General features: G+C 45.9%; 2 protein-coding genes and 1 long non-coding RNA gene across 3 annotated transcripts in view; 1 reads left to right on the top strand and 2 right to left on the bottom strand.

The window, feature by feature from the left end:
• SHFL (shiftless antiviral inhibitor of ribosomal frameshifting) overlaps window positions 1-3,987 on the bottom strand; it is a 31,317-nt gene extending 27,330 nt beyond the window's left edge. Inside the window, exon 1 of the mRNA XM_081895300.1 lies at window positions 3,796-3,987. The gene's annotated coding sequence lies outside the window, so the exon portion shown is untranslated. The remainder of the gene's footprint in view (window positions 1-3,795) is intronic.
• A 418-nt stretch (window positions 3,988-4,405) lies between these two features.
• Window positions 4,406-15,075, top strand: LOC309360612 (selenide, water dikinase 2-like). Its single transcript, XM_081895269.1, has 8 exons — window positions 4,406-4,709; window positions 5,875-5,978; window positions 6,125-6,232; window positions 7,043-7,197; window positions 8,493-8,583; window positions 9,843-9,942; window positions 14,036-14,248; window positions 14,343-15,075. The coding sequence occupies exons 1-8, from the start codon at window positions 4,421-4,423 to the stop codon at window positions 14,570-14,572; spliced, it is 1,290 nt and encodes a 429-aa protein (XP_081751395.1). The 5' UTR covers window positions 4,406-4,420; the 3' UTR covers window positions 14,573-15,075.
• On the bottom strand, window positions 7,552-9,334 carry LOC309360638. Its single transcript, XR_014164232.1, has 2 exons — window positions 9,030-9,334; window positions 7,552-7,875 (listed from the first exon to the last, which is right to left on the bottom strand). It is a non-coding gene; the product is annotated as an uncharacterized lncRNA (long non-coding RNA).
• Window positions 15,076-15,109: the final 34 nt, after the last annotated feature.

Consider the following 15,109-nt stretch of genomic DNA (forward strand, 5'->3'; position numbering starts at 1 on the left):
TCTGAGCATTCAACTTGCTGCTAACACCGGCAACACTTGCAAAATGTACAGTGGAAAAAGCCTTTGGACCAATTGTCCAAAAAAACTGCACTGCTGAAAACCATGTGTGGAGAGATCATCATAGACTGCAGCAAGCAGATGAAGCAATGGGCAGAGCACTACCAATAACTGTCCTTGCAGAGAAACATGGTCTCTGACACAGCAGTCGACAGTATCCTGTCTTGGAAGAGCAAGGTGCTCCCCCACTCTCGGGGAGCTGAAGAATGCCATCAAATCTCAGGCATGCAGTAAAGTCCCAGGACAGGACAGAATCCCAACAGAAAGCTACTTTTAAATCCTCCCTCATCACACACCGCCACAGTGTTGGGAATAAGGTCCCATGGCACAAGACATGCGCTACTAAAGCATCATGACCCTCTGCAAGAACAAAGGTGACCATCATGGCTGTACAACCCATGTAGTTCTCAACAAATCACAGTCACTCACTGGCAGGATCTATCCTGTATCACAATATGGTTTTAGAGCTCAAAGGGCAACAGTTGACCTGATCTTCTCGCTGTGTCAACTGCAGGAGAAATGCCAAGAGCAGAGACACCCTTTCATACATTGCCTTCATAGATCTGATGAAGGCCTTTGATCTCATCAGCTGAAAAGGACTCGTCACACTGCTCAACAAGATAGGTTGCCCACCTAAGCTTCACAAGAGGATTGTGTCCTTCCACAAGAGCATGCGTGGCACTGTCCAATATGACAGCTCATCCTCAGATGCCCTCCCTATAAAAAATGCTATGAAACAGGGCTGTGTTCTCACCCCAACTCTTTTTGCCATATTATTGTCGCTGTTGATGTCCTATGCCTTCAGCTTGACTGAAAATAGTGTGTACACTATTCAAGGAACAACTGGGTTCTGTTCAACCTAGCACAGTTCCATGCCAAGACTAAAGTGTGGCAGGTTCTTATCTGAGAGATATTGTTTACAGATGACGCAGCCTTGACAACACACACAGAGGCAGCTCTACAGAGACCCATCAACTGTTTTGCCCAAGCCTGCAGGGAATTTGGTCTCACCATCGGCCTTACAGTAACTTAGGTCAAGACAGCACCAGCACTCCACATCTGAGGTGGTAGATAATTTTGTTGAACTGGGTTCCTCTCCATTAGCAGGCTCTTCATCAGTGCTGAGCTAGATCAGTGTATTGGCAAGGCAGCTACAGCAATAGCCCATCTCTCCAAAAGGGTACGGGAAAATGTGATAGAAGTGTATCATGGGCAACTTACAATCATCAGGAGTAACACCTCAATGCCTTGTGCATGCACTGTGTCAGGAAGATTTTGGGTATCTCATGGCAGGACAGTTTTTCAAACAAAGATGTGCTCTCCCAAATCCACATTCCCAGCCTGTTCACTCCCCCATCTCAGCAACATCTACACTGACTTGGTCATGTCCACAGAATGGAAGATGGCAGGACCCATAGGAGCCTTGGGGCCGAGGTCCCTTCGCTCCCCCCAATAAAATGTTTAAGGGGGCTGCCCCCCAAGTTGACGGAAATGGTGTGTGTGTGCCATGTCATGTGATCAGTTATGTGGGTATTGGCACAGCTGGCAGGACCCCCAAGGACATGCTCCCCAGGGAAAGCTGGCTTCAGGCACCAGGCCTATTGGCAGACCAACTCTGTGTTACAAAAGTGTCTGCAAACATAATATGAATGCTGACAACATCAACCCCACCTTGTGGGAATCCCTTGCAGATGACCGCAGTGCTTGGAGACAGATGGTCAACTTGTGTATCTACAGCAGTGACCAGAGGAAGAATGACCGCTGGGAGGAGTGTAGGGCTGGGCGATAACTGCTTTTGAACATTGTAATATACCACCAGCTAAACACCCTAATATGGAGGTATATTACGATGTTGGAAAGGAGCCAGTGTCAAAGCAGTGGCATATGAGGCAGGCACTTGAATGCTGCGTTCGCATGTCTAACTCACCCACTGCCTTGACATGGCGGGGGGGGGCAAGTGGGCTGCCTCTCCCTCCTGGGAGGAAGAGGTAGCCCACTCATGCCTCCCCCCGCCTGTGCCAAGGCAGTGGTGGCAACCAAAACAGCCTATGCCACTGCCTTGACAGGTGAGGGGGACTGGCGAGGCTCAGCTGGGGGGCAGGAGTCTTGGTTGACCACAAACATGACATGAGCCAACAGTGTGACGCGGCAGCTAAAAAAGCCAATGCAATTCTGGGCTGCATCAATAGGAGTATAGCATCTAGATCAAGGGAAGTAATAGTGCCACTGTATTCTGCTCTGGGCACCACAGTTCAAGGACACTGACAAACTGGAACGTGTCCAGAGGAGGGCAACCAAAATGGTCAAAGGCCTGGAAACGATGCCTTATGAGGAACGGCTAAGGGAGCTGGGCATGTTTAGCCTGGAGAAGAGGAGGTTAAGGGGTGATATGATAGCCATGTTCAAATATATAAAAGGATGTCACATAGAGGAGGGAGAAAGGTTGTTTTCTGCTGCTCCAGAGAAGCGGACACGGAGCAATGGATCCAAACTACAAGAAAGAAGATTCTACCTAAACATTAGGAAGAACTTCCTGACAGTAAGAGCTGTTTGACAGTGGAATTTGCTGCCAAGGAGTGTGGTGGAGTCTCCTTCTTTGGAGGTCTTTAAGCAGAGGCTTGACAACCATATGTCAGGAGTGCTTTGATGGTGTTTCCTGCTTGGTAGGGGGTTGGACTCGATGGCCCTTGTGGTCTCTTCCAACTCTATGATTCTATGATGGCAGCCAGTGGCGGGTTGGGGGCTCCGTAAAACTGCTTGGCTGAAGCGAGGGCAGTGGCGCGCTCTTCAGCCAAGCAGGTTAAGGAAGTGAAGGAGGAACAAAATGTATACAACTTGTTTCTCCCTCTGCCAGTATGAGAGGCAGATCCCGATGGTGGTTTCACTCAGGGGTGAAACTGATACCGCTCCTGAGTCCCTCTGCCTCCAGCACTAGACTGCAGCTTGTTTCTCCATCGGCGTGCTGGACACTGGTACCAGAGGGGCTTAGGAGGTGGCAATATAAATCAGCAAGGCCTAGAGGGGTGCAGAGAGAAATGCCATGGTGAATCTGTAGCAGCACAACAGGACGCCTTCATCTGTCCCAGTTGCAACAAAACATGTATCTCCCATATCATTCTCTACAACTATACAGAAGCTGTTGTCTTTGTCCATGGAGTTTAGTTAGTTTAGGTCCATATAGTTAAAGCTATGGTTTTCCCAGTAGTGATGTATGGAAGTGAGAGCTGGACCATAAAGAAGGCTGATCACCGAAGAATGGATGCTTTTGAATTATGGTGCTGGAGGAGACTCTTGAGAGTCCCATGGACTGCAAGAAGATCAAACCTCTCCATTCTGAAGGAAATCAGCCCTGAGTGCTCCCTGGAAGGACAGATCCTGAAGCTGAGGCTCCAAGACTTTGGCCACCTCATGAGAAGAGAAGACTGCCTGGAAAAGACCCTGATGTTGGGAAAGATAGAGGGCACAAGGAGAAGGGGACGATGGAGGACGAGATGGTGGGACAGTGTTCTCGAAGCTATGAACATGAGGCAGTGGAAGACAGGAGGGCCTGGCGTGCTCTGGTCCATGGGGGTCACAAAGAGTCGGACACGACTAAAGACTAAACAACAATAATACAGGAGCTGCAACCTTACAAGAGACTTCTTCCACTGTCTCCTGAGACAGACAGATGCCAGTATTATCCAAAACCTTTCACCTATTCATGCAAAGCAGATGCTCTGCCACTGAGGTAGAACTTACCCTTATTTATGTGCTACTCAGTGGCTATGCAATTTATGTACCAAGAAGAGCCCTGTTGGAACAGACCAAAGGCCTTTCACATCCAGCATCGTGTCCTATTGTAGCCAACTCAATGTGTAACAGGACATGAGAACAGCAGCCACCTCCCCACCCGTCTCTTAATTTTCGGGCACTGGACGCGGCCCTTGGGGAACTCCAATACGGGGGGGGGGGGCTCTGCTGGATGTCGTGTGAGGGGCAGGTGCGCCTCCCGCGTCGGAGGCCTGAGGAGAGAGGGGGCCTTACAAGATGCGGAGCTGGCCGAGGGAGACATTTCAGAAGGGGCGGCGGCAGCATTCTAGGGCCCGTGAGGGCAGCGCGGCCCGCCCCGGAAGCCGACTGGCCGAGCCCGGGCGGCCCAGCGAGGCGGAGCAGCTCCAGCCCCGGGCGGCAACTTCCCGCCCTCCCGCCGGAAGAGACGCTGCCGCGCCCCGCCCCGCCGCGAAGGGAGCCGGAAGCCGCGGGCAGAGCGGCGGGGCGCCTGCGCGGGAGTGCGGCCCTCGCGAGAGCTCCGAGAGGCCGCCGGGCGTTCCCGCCCTTTCTCCTCAGCCCGCCCAACGGCCGCCCTCTCCCTCGGCAAGGCGTCATGGCGGCGCTGGCAGGCTCCCCCTCGGCCGGCCTTCCTTCTCTGGCCGCGGCGGCGGCGGCGGCCGCCCCCAGCCCCCTGGGCCCGCCGGGCTACCGGCCCTTCGAGCCCGAGGCGCTGGGGCTCAGCCCGGGCTGGCGGCTCACCAGCTACGGGGAGCTGCGCGGCTGAGGCTGCAAAGTCCCTCAGGAGACGCTGCTCAGGCTCCTGGAGGGACTCGGCGGGGCCCGCGCGGGAGAGGCGGGCGCCGGGGAGGCGGCTGCCGTCGGCGGGGCCCCCCGGACCCTCGGTGAGGCTGGGCGCGCGAGGGGGAGGCGGGGTGGGAGGCGTTTTTCGGATATTCTCCGTTTAAATCAATGCCCCACATCCTGCAGCGGGGTAGCTTGCTGATGCGGGAGAAAGGCTCCGGCCCTCCGTAGACCTGCCCCCCCGTTCTGTTTTTCTACTCGAATATGTCGTTTTCTTAACGTAGGGGAGTTTTAAAAGTCTAACCTTCACCAGAAGCTCTAGGCTGAATTTGCCTCCCCCACTCCAAAAAAATCACATGTAATTAACGCTGATACGTCTTGCAGAATTATTTCAAAGATTGCAACAATATAATGTGGAGTCTGCGTTAAACACTTAAGACCACTTAAGTATTCAATTACAAGTACTGTATAATTCCTTCCGTACAAAAGTCCATTCTACAGTGGTACCTTGGTTCACGAACAGCCTACTTCAACAACTTAGAACCCGAACGTTGCAAACCCAGAAGTGAGCGTTCCAGCTCTGGAAATATTTTAGTGTTGCGCTTCCATTTTTAGAGAGATTGCACTGATTGGGGCAGTGGGGAGAAATTGCTTTGACCTGAGAGAGAGATCGATCTTGAAAGATCATGCTGATTGGGGCAGTGGGGAGAAGCGTTTTAGGGGTAGTTTTTCAACAGCCTGGAACTGATTAATCCATTTTGCATTACTTTCTATGGGAGAGCACGCCTTGGGTTTGGAATGGACTTCCGGAACAGATTAAGTTCAAGAACCAAGGTACTACTGTAATAATAATAATAATAATAATAATAATAATAATAATAATAATTTATTTGTACCCCAGCGGCTTCCACAAAGACCAAAAATACACTAAGATGTCATACATTAAAAACTTCCCTGAACAGGGCTGCCTTAAGATGTCTTCTGAATGTCAGGTAGTTGTTTATCTCAATCTTTGGACTCTAGGACATTATTCCTCATTTGGCTGCATTTGTAGACCTGGGCTGAAGATAGGGCTGTTCTGACTACCTAAAACAGTGATGGCCAAACTTGACCCTCCAGCTGTTTTGGGACTACAACTCCCATCATCCCTAGCTAACAGGACCAGTGGTCAGATATCACCGAGGTCATTGACCTAAAACAAGTAGGTGTTTGGGGTGGGAACACTTCTAAAGGTGCTGATGTGCTTGGGGTCCCTTCTCTCCACAGGCATCGGAATGGACTCCTGTGTGATCCCATTGAGGCATGGGGGTCTCTCCCTTGTACAGACCACAGACTTCTTTTATCCACTAGTGGAGGACCCGTATATGATGGTGAGCAGGCTTGACTGGATAAAAAAGAATTAGCCATGTTTGTAATGGAACATGGTACATTTGTGATGTGAGACAGTTCATGAGGACAGTTGCCTTGTGTGTCATCTTCCTCATTCTATATCTTCTGCTGCGTGTGTCTGGTCTAGGGCCGCATTGCCTGTGCTAACGTGCTGAGTGACCTCTACGCCATGGGCATCACAGAATGTGACAACATGCTTATGCTTCTGAGTGTAAGCCAGAAAATGACTGAGGAGGTGAGAAGTATAATGGATAATTTTGTCTCTAGAAATACATTTTACTTAAATAATAGGGAAAATGAATATTTTAATGTATAATTTTTTTGACATAATTATGGTAGGTAATTATGGCACAAGTGGATTTCAAAAAAGGAACTTCTTTGTCTGGCTTCACCTGCAGAGCTTTGGTTTGTTTCAGCCTGGCTACGGCCTGGAAATAGATACCGCTGAACATTTTAAGGCAAATAATTTATAGAGCACATGCCTCGCTTGTCAGAGGTCTAAGGTTCAATCCCTGGCAGCCCCAGCTAAATAATTGGGTAATAGGTGAGGTGTATTATCCCTGCCTGATACTTAGGAGAGCCACTGCCAGTTAAAGTAGGATTTACGTGAATGATTATTTGCAAGGAATAAGATCAGAAACCTAGTTCAGACATGTGAAACTGTAGTTTGTGTTGACCATAATTCTGGCTTCCAGACAAAAAGGTCAAACCATGCTTTATTTAGGTTTTCCATTGGCAGTCTTGTTTCTGTGATGTTCACCAGAGATGGTGACTTGTCGGCTCATTTATCACACCAAACAATGGCTGGCCATTTGCAAATATTTGCTTGTCTACTTGGGCATCATAAAAACCTATAGTTTAGCTTCCTTAACAATGGCTTTGTTTGGTGCTTGAAATGTGATTGCATGACACTTCACAGAGTAAGTGCTTTATAGACCCTGCCTTTCTGTGAAACATACAGGTAGGAAACAGTCATTAGTATCCCTGACCCAGCTTTCTACATCAGTCTTGATTTTCTGAATCCTTTATTTTATTCTTCACCCAGGAGCGGGAGAAAATAATGCCACTGATAATCAAGGGCTTTCGGGATGCAGCAGAAGATGGTGGCACCTCAGTAACTGGTGGGCAGACTGTCCTGAATCCTTGGATTATTGTTGGAGGAGTTGCAACAGTTGTATGCCAGCCCAATGAGTTCATCATGTGAGTAAATGCATCTCATTGGGAGAGACCTGATTTGAAAATGCATGCCATAGATGTATTTACAAGAGAGGTAATTGTGTTGCAATCTTAACAGCTGAAAGGTTTAGAGGATGCTTGCTAGACATTGGGATCACTGAATCAAATAATGAAATGGTAGAGCTGAGCTAGGGATTGCCCATTCCACTTTAGAGCAAAAACAGTAGGGTTGGGGGCTGGCACATCCTCTTAACTATTCCAGGACTAACAATATTGCTGCTTCGGCTGTCACAGTGATCATAAAGTCATGTGGAAGATGAGACTATAGTAATATACATAATGCTCTGAAGACAAATGATCCAGTCTGTGATTCAGATAACCAGTACTGGCTTTGTAAGCTGCCTGTATGCAAGTTTATTTTGGGACCATATTAATGCTTCCTCAGCCATGATTTGATGGTTGAGGCAGCAGCTGACCTGGCATTACATTACTGAGACTTGGTGGAATTGCTGGGTGGTGGTGTCTCTTTCAGCTCTTTCAGACTTAACAGGGTTGAAGGTTGTCATGGTCGGCAGCGAGGATGAGGAACCAGAGGTCATATTTGGTCTCCCAGGCCATTTTCCCCCAAACTATGGCCACTTGCTGCACACTTGATGTCACATTTGTCATTGTGTGTGTTGCAGGAAGAGATGCAGCTAGATCCTGTGACATAAAATAAAATTGAACTCCTGAGTATCAGTTTAGTTCAATTCTGCTTAGTCACTGTCTCCTCCCATCCCCACAGGGTACTGTATTTTTTGCTCTATAAGACTCACTTTTTCCCTCCTAAAAAGTAAGGGGAAATGTGTGTGCGTCTTATGGAGCGAATGCAGGCTGCACAGCTATCCCAGAAACCAGAACAGCAAGAGGGATTGCTGCTTTCATTGTGCAGCGATCCCTCTTGCTGTTCTGGCTTCTGAGATTCAGAATATTTTTTTTTCTTGTTTTCCTCCTCCAAAAACTAGGTGTGTCTTGTGGTCTGGTGCGTCTTATAGAGCGAAAAATACGGTAATTTTGACAGGTTGGCTGGACCATACACCATTCAAAGTTGGCCTGTAGGGCAGAGGGAACTAAAGATTTTGCCTGCTAGGACAAGAAGGTTCCCCCTCTCCCAATCTATTGGAAAACTGTCTCTTGTTCCTGACTTGGGGAGATAAACTTTGGACCCAGGTTTAGACACCACACTAAGAACTCTTTAAGAACTCTGTTATGGACAGGCTATAACTGCTAAACATAAACAAGTAGGTCTGAGTGTGAGCTCCTGTTTCTTATGATTTTAGGCCAGACAGTGCTGTTCCAGGGGATGTTCTTGTGCTGACTAAACCACTGGGGACTCAAGTGGCTGTAAATGCTCATCAGTGGCTAGATAATGTAAGTGCTCATCTGTGGGAAACCTTGCGCATCCATTTGTATTCCTCTATCTATCTGCAGGGGATCCTCTTGTATGCATAGTTTTAATAAGCTAGGAGGAACAAGGGGCATGTGGTTGGATGCATTCCTTGCCCCAGCACCTTGTCCAGATGAGCTCCTTGCTTAAGGTGAAAGTGATCCCACAAAATATTCTCAATAGCGGCACTGGGTACTTTCAACAAATGGAGAGTCGATATCACACCAAAGTTGAATGACTTTATCCTCAAAGTGCATAGCCAGTTGGTCACAGGGGTCTTCGAATGCTTCTCCACACTGGGAGTCAGTAACCTCCAGACCATCTGAAATAACTCCACTGGCTAGCTACCAGAGGAGACAATGCGAGCTGCAAAGAGAGCCTGTTTTGCAGCTCACACTGCCACATAGTAGGCACAATCGTGTGTTTTTACCAGTGTTTGGTCAGCTTCAGAATGAGACATGCACCACTTGCACTCCAGTCTTTGTCCAGCTTGTTTCATAATCCGGATCTCCTCAGAGTACCAAGGAGCTGCTTGGGCTACAAAATGCCAGTGTGGATGTACAAAAACCACCTGTTTCAAAAGCAAGACCAGGACTTTGACAGGGTCACCAGCTTTATCCATGGAAAATCACAGAGCATTCAGGAACCTGATTTCATCAGTCTTTGAGGACAGGCTACCTGAATTGGCTCACCACCCTTACAGGGAGAAATGCCACCGTGAGTCTAAACTTAACCTGATAACCATGATAACCTGATAAACTTAACCTGATAACCATGACATGGGAATGCATTGTATTCCCTCTATCTTCACTCTATCCCTCATATCACTTGGGGGCAAAGATCACATGGGGTGTGTCACACCTGGTGTGTTGGACCGATAACTACCTGAGAGGGATCCATGATTGTCAGGGAGGCCACAAAGTTTTGAGCTGGCCTGATAGCAGCCTCCGCATGGATCTTGAAATCCCTCAAGATTATCATTTTAGTATCCCCAAGACTACATCTGCCAGCTAGATCAGGGATGCTGCTGGACAACAGGGCAATCAGCACCCTCCATCTTCCTCTCTCTGGCCCAATACAAGGAGTAGATTCCCTAAGCACATCCCAAGGTCAAGAGGCTTCCTGATCAAGGAGATGGTGCTATTATAGACATGTTGCATTATACTAACTTGAGACCCCTGAATTTGTTAGTGAGAAATGCAGCCTCAAAACAATTTCTTAACATACTACTTTTCCATTTCAGCCAGAACGGTGGAATAAAATTAAGCTGGTGGTCTCCAGAGAAGATGTTGAACTGGCATATCAGGAAGCCATGTTCAGTATGGCCATGTTGAACAGGACAGGTATGGGGTGGAGATTTTGACTTGTTCTGCATTTATAAGGCAAAGGATTGACACCACTGTGGCAGCAAATGCAATTATTATTTTAAAAAACCAGGATACTATACCTATAGTTGTATTGGAGACCTCCTACATGTCATCTAGAACACAAAGCTTTTTGATTGTTTTGGAAAACACATGGTCCACCTAGAGTTACTAATATTGAGGCAGAAGGTGAGATAGAAATATTCAAAATAAATCTTGAAAGTCTGCCCATGTACTTCTCAGGTTCTTGGGACATTCGAGTCCTAGCACCTTCTGAATTCTTCTAATCTTCATCTTTAAAGGAGAAAATGTGTTGAAATATGGAATGTCTTGTTTTATGTACAAGAATAATTTTTATTTTTTTACGTATCAGTTGATTAGTATTTCTCATCACAAAAAGCTACCATTGGGATGAAAGTAATAAAGCTCAGGTGATTTAAGATTCCGTCTGCAGATATGTGTGCAGATTAGACCTGGGTGATTTTTCAATATATCGTTCAAAATCGATTAGGAAGTCCACATCATGATAACGTTCATAAAATGTTACCTGGCAAACATCGTGAATTTGAGAAAACCCGTGTGCTTCTTAGTGCTTCCGGTGCCTCCTACAGAAGCAGCAAGCGACTCACAAGAGCAGGCGTAGCAGCTATCACTATGTTTCAATTCTGCAGCAAGCCCCAGCTCAGCTCCACTGCCTCTGCAGGTGACGATTATGAAAGTAGCTGGGAAACCAGCAGCAGCAACTTAAAAGACTAGGTTCTGCTTGCTTAAAGTAGGCTAGTACCCAGTGTGACAGGCTGGTAGGTGTGGTTTGCAGAGATGCTGGTCTGAGCTGGCTTGGGGATTCTTGCTGGAAGCCCCCTTTCCCCTCTCCTTACCCAGTGAAACGGTTTTCTTCAGAGTAAGAACAAAAAAGGTTGCCCTGTTATTTATGTCTTTCTTTACTCCCCTGCGCATGTGTGCCTGAAACGGCTCTCTCCCCTCTGATGCCTTTACTGCCTGTCTCCCCTTCTGCCACTGTGTGCGTGCGCGCGCACACACTGCAAAGCCTTTCTCTCCCCTCCTTTATGCCTTTACTACCCATCTGAGGCTGGGAGCAGTACCTTTCCCCATGTAAAAGAAAGAACAAAAAACCAAGTTGCCCTGTTAAGGCTCTATTCCCATCTACCCTTCTGCACTGTGTGGATGTGTGTGCATGCGCATGCCTTTCTCTCCCCTCCCTTTTCTACTATCTGAGGCTTTGATGCAGCCCCTTCTCCCCCGCTCCCATGAAAGTAAGAACAAAAAAACAAGTTGCTGTGTATGACATAGTTGGTTCACCCTAAATAGCTTCCCTCATATGAAAAAGGCTTTTTTTAATTTAAAGGATGCTGTCTCATTGCCGTTCCCCCTTCCCTTTGATAAAAAGGGAGAGAATGGTGTGATGGGGGCCCTTCTGTGTCACAATGGGAGGAAATGAAGAGGGGGAAGATTTAACAGTTGCTGCCTCGTGCTGAAATGGGAGGTTGAGTGTTGTGAGGCAAGACTGATGGGGAGGGTGGGTGCTTGTTGGTAAGGAGTCCAAGCAAATGTGTGTCTACTCAGAAGGAAGCTCTACTAAATTCAATGGGGCATACTCCCAGGAAAGTAGAAGCAAGTTTAGCTGAACTCAGGAGGGCTTACTCATGCATAGAATTGCAGTTGGCCCTCTGAGTTGGGAAGGAGATGCAACTTGGCACTAGTAAATTACATAAATTACTCTTAAATTAGTAGAAAACAGATTGAATTGTTAATCATATGCAAGTTTAATATTGTAAATTTTTAATTTGCCCCTAAAACTGCATAGAACATTAATATATTCTTCAGAAATCTTTAATGGTTTGGTTGAAGCATGCTATCATTGAGTTAATTTTCATATATTTATATGCATCAAATTTAGATTATTATTTTGTTGTCGTTCCAATATTTTCCCAGATTATTTGTATTCACTCTGATTCACCACTTTATTTTGGATTGTCCTAGGCCTGAATATTCAAGCCCAAAACCCAAGTCCTGTTTGGATGCATTTTGGCTTGCCTGCTGATGAAAGTGATGATTTAGTGTGTGGTGATTTAGAACCGTAACTTAGTAGCAGTTGCAAGGACATTACCATGTTCGCCTCTACGTAGCTCCATCTTATTTCAGATAATTGTGATGTATTGGTATATTGCAATGTTTAGCTGTATCGTTATATTGAAAACCAGATATTGCCCAGCCCTAGTGCCCTTCAAAATTTGATACTTTTAAACAAAGGGGGAATTGAGTCCATAACTTAATTTGCTGACAGAACTGGGTGTACACTAGTGGCCCAAATTGTGGAAACGTTTGGGAAAACGTGTATTTCCGAGGTTTGATGGCTCTTAACACGACTTCTTTTTTTTTTTTAGTAATACCATAAAATTATGTATCAATGGAAAGATAATTTAATGAAGAATGTAATGCAACAAAGTTTGTTCAATTATCTGTCGAAAGTTATAGCCAAATAACCAGAAAAAGGAAGCACAGCTTGCTTAGGTTGATATGCAGTAGCTATCCTTCATTTGAATGTAGCAAATGAGCATGAGTGTTTAGAGAGCCAATCAGGTGTCAACTTGTTTGGGCAATGATTCAATCAGGTCACAGTAGGATTCAGCTATTGATGTTATCAAGCTGGTTGTTTTTCTGTTGTTTTGTTTTGTGTGTGTGTTTTTTTTTGTTCTTTCATTTAGTAAAATAGTACTATTAAGTGAACAAGGCTACAATTATGAAGAAATTAGAATAAAAATTGGTAGAAACTTAACCAAAGGTGGCATTGCTAAATTTTTGAAGAGGTATAAGGAGACTCAGTCACTACAAAATCAGACTGGAAAAGGCAGGAAAAGGTGCACAACAGCAGGTGACAATGGAAGAATTGAGAGACTGTGTATATGGGACAGAATAAAATCATCTGGATATATACAAGATGATATGGTGCAATGTAATGTGAAGTTGAGTGCAAGAACTGTTTGGCACAGACTGCAGGAATACGGTCTAAATGCTAGAATTCCAAGGAAAAAGCCATTGTTATCTCAAACAAAGGTTGAAAAGATCAAACTGGGCTAAAACCCATGTTAACTGGACAGCAGAACAATGGGAAAGTGCTATTTGGAGGGATGAGACCCAAATCTCCTTGCTTTTGGTAGTGATGGCATGAAATACATAAGAATCAGAGATTTCCATTCTACTTGCATTGCAAGTACCATGAAACACCCAGTTAAGTGTTATGATCTGGGGCTGTATGACAGCAAAAGGTGTGGGCATAATTTGCATTATTAAAGGGAATGTAAATACCCAATATTACATAACCCAGACCTTAACCCAGTCGAAAATCTATGGAGCCAACTAAAGAAACTTGTTAGTCAGAAGCAACCCAGCAAGAAAACCCAATAAATGGAGGCAATAATTCAATCTTGGTTTCACATTATTACAGCTGCAGAACTAAAAAAACTTGGTTCAATCCACAGGAAAGTGTAAGGCCATAATTAAAGCTAAAGGTTACCCAACTATTAACTGACGTGGTGAGAATTTTTGTATATCTCACTTTTTCTATGTTTCACGTTTCTTCTTTATGACTGCTGTTGTAATAAATAATCCTTCATAAAAGTTATTGCATTACATTCTTCATTAAATTATCTTTCCACTGATATATAATGTTATGGCATTACTCCAAAAAACGTGTTTTCCCTGGAAAGTGGCTTGTAAGGGAGTGCAGTCCTTGGGCTGAAAAGATTTCCATCCTCTTAGACATGAGGCTCTAGGACCTGAGTGGACCCGATGTCCCCATACCGTGATGGGCAGGTATTAATGAAGAATTAATGTACATCATATATGTAAAGCCAAAGGTTACTGCATCCCTGCTGAACACATAATGTTGCTACTACCCTTCAGAAGTTGCCTCCTGATGAAGTAGTGATTGGTTCTTGCTGTATTAGGTATAGACGCTAGACAGTGGTTGTTTGGAGATTGCTAGCAGCAATTGTGACTGCTACTTTGCCATTACTTCTGCTTTTAAATGTTCATGCTCTTGGTCTTTCAGCTGCCAGCTTGATGCATACTTTCAATGCCCATGCTGCTACAGATATTACAGGCTTTGGTATTCTGGGTCATGCACAGAATTTGGCCAAACAGCAGCGCAGTGAAGTGTCATTTGTCATCCACAATCTGCCTATCCTTGCCAAAATGGCTGCTATTAGCAAAGCTTGTGGCAACCGGTCACGGCTACTACAAGGAACATCCCCTGAGACATCTGGTAAGATCGATAGCCTGCGCTACAGGAGCTGAAGGTGGGGTTGAAGGGAATTTAAACCTGTAAGTGACCTGTAACTTGCTCTCTTACATGGCAGGTGGGCTGCTGATCTGTTTACCCCGAGAGCAGGCTGCTCGCTTCTGCGCAGAGATCAAATCTCCCAAATATGGAGAAGGACACCAAGCCTGGATCATTGGCATTGTGGAGAAGGGCAACCAGACCGCTCGCATCATTGACAAACCCCGTATCATTGAAGTGACACCCCGTGGGGCCAGTGCCTCCCCTCAGGATAATAATTCCAGTGCCAGCCCTGAAGCTGCATCATGAGGTGGCAAAATAGTTTTCTTTTATCCACTGTAGGTTCTGGGATTGAAAAGGGTAGCACCTGAGCCTTTGGATCAGTGTGCAGTTACCTTCTACAGCAAAATGATCCTCAGAACACTCTCTATCAGTTGGTGGCTGGTTCCTTCCTGTCATCTGATGTGATCAATTTTAAAGTCATTTCCTGCAAGCAGGTAAATTGCGGACACTCTTGATTTTGGAGAAGATGGTAACTTGAATTATTTATTGGAATAGTTCTGCTTGTTATTGAGCTCTCCCAGCTTTTGGTCAGACTGAGCAGCTGGTCCAAAAGGAGGGTGGGTGACTTAAAAAGCCATTTGGTTGGGCCAGAGGTCTCTCCTCTCATTATGAAGCACCTCCGCTAAAACCCAATCATGGGCTTGGGGGAGCAGAGGAAACCTGGAGGAGCAGCACCAAGCTCAGCTTCATGGATTGTTCCTTGGGTTGTAAATTATTGGTGATTGAGTTAATAAAGTTGATTTCTACAACTATTGTGGTATTTGGAAGGGTGAAGTACTTACA

This window comes from Podarcis melisellensis (assembly GCF_964234715.1).
Source record: "Podarcis melisellensis genome assembly, chromosome: 17".
NCBI lineage: Eukaryota > Metazoa > Chordata > Lepidosauria > Squamata > Lacertidae > Podarcis > Podarcis melisellensis.